Source organism: Oncorhynchus nerka, linkage group LG27 (assembly GCF_034236695.1).
Source record: "Oncorhynchus nerka isolate Pitt River linkage group LG27, Oner_Uvic_2.0, whole genome shotgun sequence".
Taxonomy (NCBI): domain Eukaryota; kingdom Metazoa; phylum Chordata; class Actinopteri; order Salmoniformes; family Salmonidae; genus Oncorhynchus; species Oncorhynchus nerka.
This window is the reverse complement of record NC_088422.1, coordinates 22,465,514-22,478,149: the sequence shown is the minus strand read 5'-3', so window position 1 is coordinate 22,478,149 and position 12,636 is coordinate 22,465,514. Positions and strand designations below refer to the sequence as shown.

The 12,636-nt window shown below is 38.6% G+C and overlaps 1 protein-coding gene across 2 annotated transcripts in view; it reads left to right on the top strand.

The window, feature by feature from the left end:
• LOC115111370 (major facilitator superfamily domain-containing protein 3-like) overlaps nt 1-10,841 on the top strand; it is a 30,863-nt gene extending 20,022 nt beyond the window's left edge. For both annotated transcript variants that reach the window (XM_029637356.2, XM_065011462.1), the window contains 2 exons: nt 5,385-5,494; nt 8,974-10,841. In XM_029637356.2, the coding sequence (XP_029493216.1) occupies nt 5,385-5,494; nt 8,974-9,165 (302 nt within the window). In that variant the 3' untranslated portion in view covers nt 9,166-10,841. The remainder of the gene's footprint in view (nt 1-5,384; nt 5,495-8,973) is intronic.
• The last annotated feature ends 1,795 nt before the right edge of the window (nt 10,842-12,636 follow it).

The following is a 12,636-nucleotide window of genomic DNA, read 5'->3' as shown; positions in this document are numbered from 1 at the left end:
ATATATGTGTAACCTATCCACATTCAGGCCTATACATAAATAAATAAATATATGTGTAACCCATCCACATTCAGGCCTATACATAAATAAATAAATATATGTGTAACCCATCCACATTCAGGCCTATACATAAATAAATAAATAAATATATGTGTAACCTATCCACATTCAGGCCTATACATAAATAAATAAATATATGTGTAACCTATCCACATTCAGGCCTATACATAAATAAATAAATATATGTGTAACCCATCCACATTCAGGCCTATACATAAATAAATAAATATATGTGTAACCTATCCACATTCAGGCCTATACATAAATAAATAAATATATGTGTAACCTATCCACATTCAGGCCTATACATACATAAATAAATATAAACCTATCCACATTCAGGCCTAAATAAATAAATAAATATATGTGTAACCCATCCACATTCAGGCCTATACATAAATAAATAAATAAATATATGTGTAACCTATCCACATTCAGGCCTATACATAAATAAATAAATATATGTGTAACCCATCCACATTCAGGCCTATACATAAATAAATAAATATATGTGTAACCCATCCACATTTAGGCCTATACATAAATAAATAAATAAATATATGTGTAACCCATCCACATTCAGGCCTATACATAAATAAATAAATATATGTGTAACCCATCCACATTTAGGCCTATACATAAATAAATAAATAAATAAATCCACATTCAGGCCTATAAATAAATATATGTGTAACCCATCCACATTCAGGCCTATACATAAATAAATAAATAAATATGTGTAACCCATCCACATTCAGGCCTATACATAAATAAATAAATAAATAAATATATGTGTAACCCATCCACATTCAGGCCTATACATAAATAAATAAATATATGTGTAACCCATCCACATTTAGGCCTATACATAAATAAATAAATAAATATATGTGTAACCCATCCACATTCAGGCCTATACATAAATAAATAAATATATGTGTAACCCATCCACATTTAGGCCTATACATAAATAAATAAATATATGTGTAACCCATCCACATTCAGGCCTATAAATAAATATATGTGTAACCCATCCACATTCAGGCCTATACATAAATAAATAAATAAATATGTGTAACCCATCCACATTCAGGCCTATACATAAATAAATAAATAAATAAATAAATATATGTGTAACCCATCCACATTCAGGCCTATACATAAATAAATAAATATATGTGTAACCCATCCACATTCAGGCCTATACATAAATAAATAAATATATGTGTTACCCATCCACATTCAGGCCTATACATAAATAAATAAATATATGTGTAACCCATCCACATTCAGGCCTATACATAAATAAATAAATATATGTGTAACCCATCCACATTCAGGCCTATACATAAATAAATAAATATATGTGTAACCCATCCACATTTAGGCCTATACATAAATAAATAAATATATGTGTAACCCATCCACATTCAGGCCTATACATAAATAAATAAATATATGTGTAACCCATCCACATTTAGGCCTATACATAAATAAATAAATATATGTGTAACCCATCCACATTCAGGCCTATACATAAATAAATAAATATATGTGTAACCCATCCACATTTAGGCCTATACATAAATAAATAAATATATGTGTAACCCATCCACATTCAGGCCTATAAATAAATATATGTGTAACCCATCCACATTCAGGCCTATACATAAATAAATAAATAAATATGTGTAACCCATCCACATTCAGGCCTATACATAAATAAATAAATAAATAAATAAATAAATAAATATATGTGTTACCCATCCACATTCAGGCCTATACATAAATAAATAAATAAATATATGTGTAACCCATCCACATTCAGGCCTATACATAAATAAATAAATATATGTGTAACCCATCCACATTCAGGCCTATACATAAATAAATAAATATATGTGTAACCCATCCACATTTAGGCCTATACATAAAATAAATAAATATATGTGTAACCCATCCACATTCAGACCTATAAATAAATAAATAAATATATGTGTTACCCATCCACATTCAGGCCTATACATAAATAAATAAATATATGTGTAACCCATCCACATTCAGGCCTATACATAAATAAATAAATAAATAAATAACTAATGTGTAACCCATCCACATTCAGGCCTATACATAAATAAATAAATATATGTGTAACCCATCCACATTCAGGCCTATACATAAATAAATAATGTGTAACCCATCCACATTCAGGCCTATACATAAATAAATAAATATATGTGTAACCCATCCACATTCAGCCCTATACATAAATAAATAAATATATGTGTAACCCATCCACATTTAGGCCTATACAAAAATAAATAAATATATGTGTTACCCATCCACATTCAGGCCTATACATAAATAAATAAATATATGTGTTACCCATCCACATTCAGGCCTATACATAAATAAATAAATATATGTGTTACCCATCCACATTCAGGCCTATACATAAATAAATAAATATATGTGTAACCCATCCACATTCAGCCCTATACATAAATAAATAAATATATGTGTAACCCATCCACATTTAGGCTTATACATAAATAAATAAATATATGTGTAACCCATCCACATTCAGCCCTATACATAAATAAAATATAAGAATTTGTTCTCAACTGACTTGCCTAGTTAAATAAAGGTAAAATAAAAAATAAATAAGTTGTTACAGCTGGAATTCACAATGGATTCAAAAAAAATAATCCTCACCCATCTACACACAATACCCCATAATGACAAAGTGAAAACATGTTTTTAGACATTTTTTCAAAATAATTGAAAATGAAATACATAAATATATTATTTACATAAGTATTCACACCCCTGAGTCAATACATGTTAGAATCACCTTTGGCAGTGATTACAGCTGTGTTTTTCTGGGTAAGACTCTAAAAGCTTTGCATACCTGGATTGTACAATTTTAAATTCTTCAAGCTCTGTCAAGTTGGTTATTGATCATATCTAGACATAGATGTTTAAGCCGTCAAAATTAAAGTCAAAACTTTAACTAGGCCACTCAGCAACATTCAATGTCATCTTGGTAAGCAATTCCAGTGTATATTTGGCCTTGTGTTTTAGGTTATTGTCCTGCTGAAAGGTGAATTTGTCTCCCAGTGTCTGTTAGAAAGCAGACATTTGCCTCTATCATTTTGGCTGTGCTTAGCTCTATTACGTTTATTTTTATCCTAAAAAAAACTCTCTATTCCTTGCCGATGACAATCATACCCATAACATGATGCAACCACCACCATGTTTGAAAATATGAAGAGTGGTACTCAGTGATGTGTTGTGTTGGATTTGTTCCAAACATAGCGCTTTGTATTCAGGACTTAAAGTTCATTACTTTAACAACAAAAAAATGCAAATTTACTTTATTGCCTTATTGCAAACAGGATGCATGTTTTGAAATATTTGTATTCCTTCTGTCATTTAGGTTAGTATTGTGGAGTAACTACAATGTTGTTGATCCATCCTCAGTGTTCTCCTATCATAGCCATTAATCTCTGTAACTGTTTTAAAGGAATTGTGAAAAACAGAGTTTAAATGTATTTGGCTAAGGTGTATGTTTTCCGACTTCAACTGTATACCCCTTGATTTTGGTGAATGTGACTGAGATAAGTACAAATGTCTAACATCATCAGTACATTGGCGCGGCAGGTAGACTAGTGGTTAGTGCGTTCCACTAGTAACCGAAAGGTTGCAAGATCAAATCCCCGAGCTGACAAGGTAAAAATCTGTCACAGCCATTAAACTCTGTAACTGTTTTAAAGTCACCACTGGCCACATTGTGAAATCCCTGAGCAGTTTCCTTCCTCTCCAGCAACTGAGTTTAGAAGGACGCCTGTATCTTTGTAGTGACTGGGTGTATTGATACACCATCCAAAGTGTAATTAATAACTTCACCATGCTCAAAGCAATATCAAATGTCTGCTTTTTATCTACTAATAGCTGCCCTTCTTTGTGAGGAATTGGAAAACCTCCCTGGTCTATGTGTTTGAAATTCACTGCTCGACTGAGGGACTACAGATAATTGTATGTGTGGGGTACAGAGATGAGGTAGTCAAAAAAAAAAGAAGATGTTAAGCACTATTATTGCATACAGAGGGAATCCATGCAACTTATTGTGACCTGTTAAGCACATTTTTACTCCTGAACGTATTTAGGCTTTCCATAACAAAGGTTGAACACGTATTGACTCAAGACATTTCAGCTTTTCATTTTTTATTCATTTGTAAACATTTCAAAAAACACAATTCCACTTTGACATTATTGAGTATTGTGTGTAAACCAGTGACACAACATCTCAATTTAAGCTATTTTAAACTTGGGCTGTAACACAACAAAATGTGGAAAAGGTCAAGGGGTGTGAATATTTTCTGAAGGCCCTGTATGTGGTGGAAGAAGAGGTGCGTGAAGAGGTCCGTTAACAGCGCTTTGAGCATCTCTCACAAACATCCCATTTTAATCTCGTGACTAAATTGAAGGAAAGCTGAAAGCAGAACAGAAGCTTTCTCAGTGACCTGTTTGAACCTATGTTGAGCTGTTCACTCTGGGAACCTCTGGAAGTGGAGGCCTCCCTCTTTAGAGCAGGAACAATGATGTCAAAGATTAAAAAATGTTTTGCTGTAAAATTCTCAATATTACATGAGTGCCCCATTTTCTCACTCTGATAAGCTGAGTTAGTGTCTCGCTCTCTGAATCCTGTGAAATGGAGAAGTCTTAAAAGTCGACATCTCCGGTGAATAATTCAGCGTCAGTGGGAGCTGTGAGACACTCTGTGTCGCCTGTGTTCTGCTGTCTTCAGAGAGGGAACAACTTGTTTGGGGGAACGCGAGGAGACAGCACCCCCCTCACTTCCACCTTTGTTGTCTCGGTTCAGCGACAGATCAGGCTCCACTGAAATACGCTGTGCCACTGAGCTCTCCTTCTCACACCATCCAGTAGGGACTTTGAGTGAAAAGAAAGAGGCAAATTTAGATAACACCGCTTTAAGACAGGAACGCAGCAGGTAGACTAGGGGTTAGAGCGTTGGGCCAGTAACCGAAATGTCACTAGTTCGAATACCTGAGTCGACAAGGTGAAATATCTGTCGATGCGCCCTTGAGCAAGGCACTTAACCCCTAATTGTTCCAGGGTCGCTGTTGATAATGGCAGACCCTGGCCTTGACCCCACTCTCCAAGGGTCTCAGGGAGAGTGGGATGTGCAAAAAACACATTCCCAATTCACACGTGTGAAATAGGACAAATGTAAGCACCCATAATGTTTCGCAATATTGTGTTGAGACAGTGTCAAGGCTGTTACTGTGTTTGCCCCTCAGGTATGGCCGTGTTGAGTTTGAGCATTCAGCACTTCCTGGGAGGCCTCATCACAACGCTCACTTTCACAACCATGATGCACTGCACACAGAGAGCGGAGGAGAGTGTACAGGTAAGAGTCACCCTCTACACACCTGTCAACCTAGAACATTGTTTCCCATGGCAAAGTCAGGTCCTTTATGTGAGAAACACGTATTAAAGACAGACATCTGAATTTTTTTCAGTGATATTAAATAATCACATACAGTTTAAGTCGGAAGTTTACATACACTTAGGTTGGAATGATTAAAACTAGTTTTTTTTACCACTCCACAAATGTCTTGTTAACAAACTATAGTTTTGGCAAGTCGGTTAGGACATCTACTTTGTGCTTGACACAAGTAATTTTTCCAACAATTGTTTCCAGACAGATTATTTCCCTTATAATTCACTGTATCACAATTCCAGTGGGTCACAAGTTTACATACACTAAGTTGACTGTGCCTTTAAACAGCTTGGAAAATTCCAGAACATGATGTTATGGCTTTAGAAGCTTCTGATAGGTGAATTGACATAATTGGAGGTGTACCTGTGGATGTATTTCAAGGCCTACCTTCAAACTTAGTGCCTCTTTGCTTGACATCATGGGAAAATCAAAAGAAATCAGCCAAGACCCCAGAAAAAAAATTGGAGTCCTCCACAAGTCTGGTCCAAGTGCCTGAAGTTACCACATTGATCTGTACAAACAATAGTACGCAAGTATAAACACCATGGGACCACGCAGCCGTCATACCTGTCATCTGTCTCCTAGAGATTAACGTACTTTGGTGCGAAAAGTTCAAATCAATCCCAGCAGCAAAGGGTTAGCAAAGGACCTTGTGAAGATGCTGGAGGAAACAGGTACAAAAGTATCTATATCCACAGTAAAATGAGTCCTATATCGACATAACCTCAGCAAGGAAGAAGCCACTGCTCCAAAACTGCCATAAAAAAGCCAGACTACGGTTTGCAACTGCACATGGGGACAAAGATCATACTTTCTGAAGAAATGTCCTCTGGTCTGATGAAACAAAAATGAAACTGTTTGGCCATAATGACCATCGTTATGTTTGGAGGAAAAAGGGGGAGGCTTGCAAGCCGAAGAACACTATCCCAAATGTGAAGCACGGGGGTGGCAGCATCATGTTGTGGGGGTGCTTTGCTGCAGGAGGGACTGGTCCACTTCACAAAATAGATGGCATCATGAGGTAGGAAAATTATGTGGATATATTGAAGCAACATCTCAAGACATCAGTCAGGAAGTTAAAGCATGGTCGCAAATGGGTCTTCCAAATGGACAATGACCCCAAGCATACTTCCAAAGTTGTGGCAAAATGGCTTAAGGACAACAAAGTCAAGGTATTGGAGTGGCCATCACAAAGCCCTGACCTCAATCCTATAGAAAATGTGTGGACAGAACTGAAAAAGCCTGTGAGAGCAAGGAGGCCTACAAACATGACTCAGTTTCACCAGCTCAGGAGGAATGGGACAAAATTCACCCAACTTATTGTGGGAAGCTTGTGGAAGGCTACCTGAAACATTTGACCCAAATTAAAGAATTTAAAAGCAATGCTACCAAATACAAATTGAGTGAATGTAAACTTCTGACCCACTGGGAATGTGATGAAATAAATAAAAGCTGAAATAAATCATTCTCTCTACTATTATTCTGACATTTCACATTCTTAAAATAAATTGGTGATCCTAACTGACCTAAAATAGGGACTTTCTACTAGGATTAAATGTCAGAAATGGTGAAAAACAGAGTTTAAATGTATTTGGCTAAGGTGTATATTTTCTTCCGACTTCAACTGTATACCCCTTGATTTTGGTGAATGTGACTGAGATAAGTACAAATGTCTAACATCGTCAGTGCATTGGGGCGGCAGGTAGCCTAGTGGTTAGTGCGTTGCACTAGTAACCGAAAGGTTGCAAGATCAAATCCCCGAGCTGACAAGGTAAATATCTGTCGTTCTGCCCCTGAACAAGGCAGTTAACCAACTGTTCCTAGGCCGTCATTGAAAATAAGAATTTGTTCTTAACTAAAATAAAATTATGTTGAGATGTGTCAGAAATCAAGTGCTATTTGTCATGGGGATGCATTTGCTCAGTTGTTAACATTTTTTGCCTGTGGCCCAATCTTTGAGGCTATGCACACATTTACAGTGTGAGGCTCTCATCCTTTTACCTCCACTGGGAGGAGATGATTTTTATATAAGAAGACAGAATTCTCTGAAACCCGGTGGCCTCTGAAATGGTCTGTTATGTTAGCGAGCAAAACGGAAACTCCTGGAGATTATATCCTACGATGTCAACAGCCAGGACAGGTAGCCCTCCTCACAGCAACAACACCCACCCCTGAGCTGGGACTAACAAGGCCATTTTCTTCTCCTAGCTAACTCTCTCTCCCCTTTTACATATCTATATTTCTCTCTCTCTACCCCTCTCCTTTTACATATCTATATTTCCCTCTCTCTACCCCTCTCCTTTTACATATCTATATTTCCCTCTCTCTACCCTCTTCTTTGACGTAACTTATTTTGTCCTGTTTAAACTGGGCCATCGCTGCCTGGAGGTGTTCTGTTCACAGCCTCTCAATCGTCACTCAATCAATTCTGAAGGGGACGAGTTACCACAGTTCTAACAAAGAGTCGTTGACTAGGAAAACTACAGCAAGGAGGATACAGGGCTGTATCTGGGCAATTAAGGAAGAAAAACCTAATGAAACAAAGCTAATAACCTCTGGGGTTAATTTGAAATGTTCTCATGACAGTGACACATATAGCTACCTTTTTAAGGTCATATCCAGTGACAGAAAGCTGATACTGTGAGTGCTTGTCGATGACCCAGGAGAGAGAAACGGAATCTCTTAAGCAAGTTAGCCCGAATAAAAGCACTTCACTAAACTCGGGTCTACAGGCACTTCAACTGTGTGAACCTGGCTCAAATCAGCACTTTTCTCAATACTGAGACCCAGCAAAGATGCCTGGGTAATGTCTACTTTACAGTTTGCTCGTTTCGTCACCGGTGACATTTGTCCGAGTCAGGTAACTGGCTAAATTACAATTAGCCACACAGGAGCTATGTTACATGGCGTCAAAGGCACAACTAAGGAAGACCTTGTCGCCTTTTCACAGCCCCAAAGTTCTAATGATCTAAGTCATCTGCTCACCATGATCACTCCTCCCCTTATTAAGATCCATCTCACTTTGATCATGTGGAGTTAGGGATAGCCAGAACTGTACTGATAACTATGCATGCCACAGCGGATGTCTTAGTGGTTTCTGCTGAAATAAATCCATTCAGTTAAGAGGTTAGCAGTTTACATTGTTTCATTTGTAGAGTCTTTATGTCATACACCTGAGTGTATGGAACAGGTTTGCCATTGTGTGAACATTTAGGTGTCAGTGGAGGGTGGAGACCCATGGAGATGCGTTGGCTATGTTGCCTTGTTGTGTTTCTGTGGGCCTGAGAGTTGGAGTCTGGGATGTTAGGTAATCTGTGTCGGTGTGGTCTCTAGTTTTTCTCTCTCTGAGCTCGTCTCTACCTAACCCTCTCCTCTTCTCTCTACAGGCCACCCACTACAGTTTCCTGTCCACTCTGGAGGTACTGGGGAAGCTGATGTTCGGTGCTCTGGCAGGGGGCCTGGTGGACTGGGTGGGTTTCCCCACTGCCTTCCTCCTTTTCCTGGTCCTCTCTGCCGGAACAGCCCTCCACATCTGGAAGGCCACAGACACAGGGGCCCTCAGGGAAGAGCCCAAGTGATCAGCTTTTTGTTCTAGCCCTTACTAACACATCAGATCAAGCTACTCAAGGGGTCGATAATCAGTTGACTCGTTGAACAAGCTGTGTGAGTGTAGGGTTGGAACAAAAACCTCCACACCCTATAGGTGCCCAGGACTAGGGATGGTGATCACTGAGATTGAGGAGGAGGAGGAAGTAGTGTGTTGCATGAGTGCGAAGCAAATTCTGTCGTACGTCGGCGTCCTAGAAAAACTCTGTATCTCACTTTTTTTAAACATAAATTGAAAGTTTCACAGAACATTCCACTCCATGTTCTGTGAAAGATTAATGAATCTAGTACTAATATAAGTAATTCAAAAAGCCATGTGAATTCCCATTAATATATGGCAACAACAACATTGTTTCAGATTCCTGAAAAGTAAACTTTTTTATACAAGATTTTTCCAGGACACTGATTAGTAGCTATATTGAGTTGGGGGATTGGATCAGTAGCATAAGGGATAGGGGGGACAATAAATGGGAAAGCTGTTAAGGGGTTGTTGGAGGCCATACAGTACCATCTGAGCCATTTTCATATTTGCCAAGGCTGCAGTAAAATGTAGTCCAGCAGTTATACTTAGTCATTGATTAGCCTGCGATGAAGGTTATATATGTCATATCAGTTTCCTTTTTGAACTTGTTCTGTGGTGACGTTTATGAATGAATCCCTACTACCTCTTATCAACACTGTAAGATACGCAGAAGAGTCTAGTGAGCAGTAGAATACAACATTTGCTAGCTAGTGTGCAATTTTGATTAGCGGTAGCTAGCTTGAACCATTACTCTGCTAGCCTAGGTTAGTTGTTAGCGCAATTAGAGAACCAGGTCAGACTTTATTTATATAGTCCGGATTTTCCATCTGTAGATGCTCTACAGATGGTCATACTATCAACAAACTATCTGTTGATAAGCAACTGCTTGCTATGGTTACTGTTAGGTTTAGGGTTAAGGTTAGGGTACGGTCTAAGCTTAGGGTTATGATTAAGTTTAGGGTTACAGCTAGGGTTAGTAGATAGTTAGTTGAAATGTTACTGATGGTCTATGTCTACAGATGGACTATCCAAATAAAGTATTACCGAGAAGAGTACTGTAGCCTTACATTTTGTATGGTGGTTAGTTTTACAAGATTGGCAAAAAAAACATGAAAAATGATATTTATATGTAATTTTACATAGATGCTGGTTGTTTTACTACCTGCTGATATTGCTTGTTTGAGTTGTTAAATAATGTGTAAAGTTCTTAAGAATAACACACACCTTATCTAATCACAGCAGTTGAAGCTGTGATTAGTCATTTGACTGGTCAAAAGGACTGAAATATTCAACCAATGCCTCACACTGATTGAATACCATCTGTCTTTTGTTTACCGTATCACACATTGTGATGGCTGAATTACAATATAACAGATAGTCACAGGGATGACAATCACAGGGGACAAGTCAAAGGGATGACAGTTCAGAAGTGGCATAGTGACACTAGGCCTAGGCAGTTTCAGATAGAACCAGAGCAGCCATGTTATGAACTGTCATGATCAGCAAGGTCACTTTGACCAATACAGCCAAGTCCACGCTAATGTAAAGCACCTGTTGCAAAGCACACCCCTGCCTCTGACACATGCTGAGAGATTGTCACAAAATAAAGCTGCTACCCAAATGTCATATCCTGTAATAATCCTCTACCTGAACGTACCTGTTTTTAATACTGTCACTTTGGCATCAGTCTAAAAAAGAATCATAGTAAGCACCTGTACATTTGAAAGATAGAAGCATAATTATGTCTTCCTCACACACGTCTATCCTCCTGATAACCACAGCTCTTTGTGTGGTGTGTGTGTGTGTGTGTGTGAGTCCATCTCCTATACCTCTCCCCTTGCTCCATGCAATACACCCACCACATTCTAGCTACAGCATTGATATTTCTCAGAAATCACAGGTGGTATTGGCATTTTCAACACACATTGATCAGGTTTGGTTCTCTGTCGGGGATTCAAAACACAGGTGTTTGGAACAATGACTACATGAATGACCATTTAATCAATAGACCCATTTAAATTCTAACGTAACATCGAGCGATGATGTCGCTACATGTGCAGTGTTCAGTTTTTCTGCAGTACAGCACTGTTGAGTATTACATTGCCTAATTTGTCTGTTTCAAGTCAGTTGTAATCCTTGTATTTGCTACAGGTGTTATGTACCAGATTAGGGAAAACACCCGTCTTCATCTGTACAATAGGTAACCTGGCAGAAAATCCAGATAACCCCTACCAGCCCAATGTTTTTCCCCTTGCCAGTTAAAAGGGCATAGCTTAACACACTTCCCAGATCATTTCATATTTGGTTATGGAAAATGATAGATACAATAAAGATAAATGACACGAAGATACATATTCATTCGACTCCCTTGAATGTGAGACATTCAGTATCCTGATGAATCACTTCAGTCCAATCAATCATACAAAGGCAGTTAACCCCTTCAAGTCTTCTCAGAGTTGTGGATTTGCTACAGCACTGATTTGCTACAGCACTGGCTGATGGACAGACATGTAATCATGGCATCGTTAGAGAGGGCTTTTCACAACACCCTGAACACTGTGATGCGGCCCTCAGCCAACGTGTCACGACAGGTTGTCTATGAGACACAGAGGGGGTTATGGGATGGAGTTGTAGTAGAGGGCAGAGGAATGAAGGGATGGGGAGGTGGGGTGCAGAGAGGGGTGGTTTGAAACATGGGGCGTCTTCTGCTATGGCCCTAATGGCTCAAACGAGGCTTTGAGAGAATAGGGTTGAGGCCAGGGATGGGGGCGAGAGGGGCCCACGACCCACTGTGAAGTGACTCAAGCACAACACCATATGAGCTGGCAGCCTGTCACATCTCCACCCATCAGAAAGGACTCTATAGGACCCTCTCTATTGGACTTTTCCCTACACACCAGCTTCTATCACTTTATACAGTAGTACTTCACTATACAAACTAACTCCCATTACCAAACACATCACCATAGACAACTAAGATAACTAGGCGTTTGGTTTTACATATGCCATTGACCTAAGATGACATAACCCTCATGGCCAGGTAGGCTCTAGCAGATCAGTGGGTGGTGTCTGCTGGATGCCTGCTACAGGTGTGGATGGATAGTCACTCATCATGGGCAGGAATGTGAGGTGTTTTCAATTATGGACAGCAGTGAAAAAGGGAAAACGGTTTCCTCTCACTAATGTCTACAGATTTATCACAACAAACAAATATGTAGGTAACTCTTAAAAAGACTGACACGGGCAATCCTCGTTACCTTGATACCTACTTTTTTTTTTAAATTAACAATGTTAATTTGGACGCAGTAATTGCAGTGTTTCCTCTAAATATCTACAGTTGAACTACAAAATGACGGCACTACTGCAGTTACAAACGTAAGGATGCAGTAATTATAAAATGTTAATTGATCTTTTGCTTCTG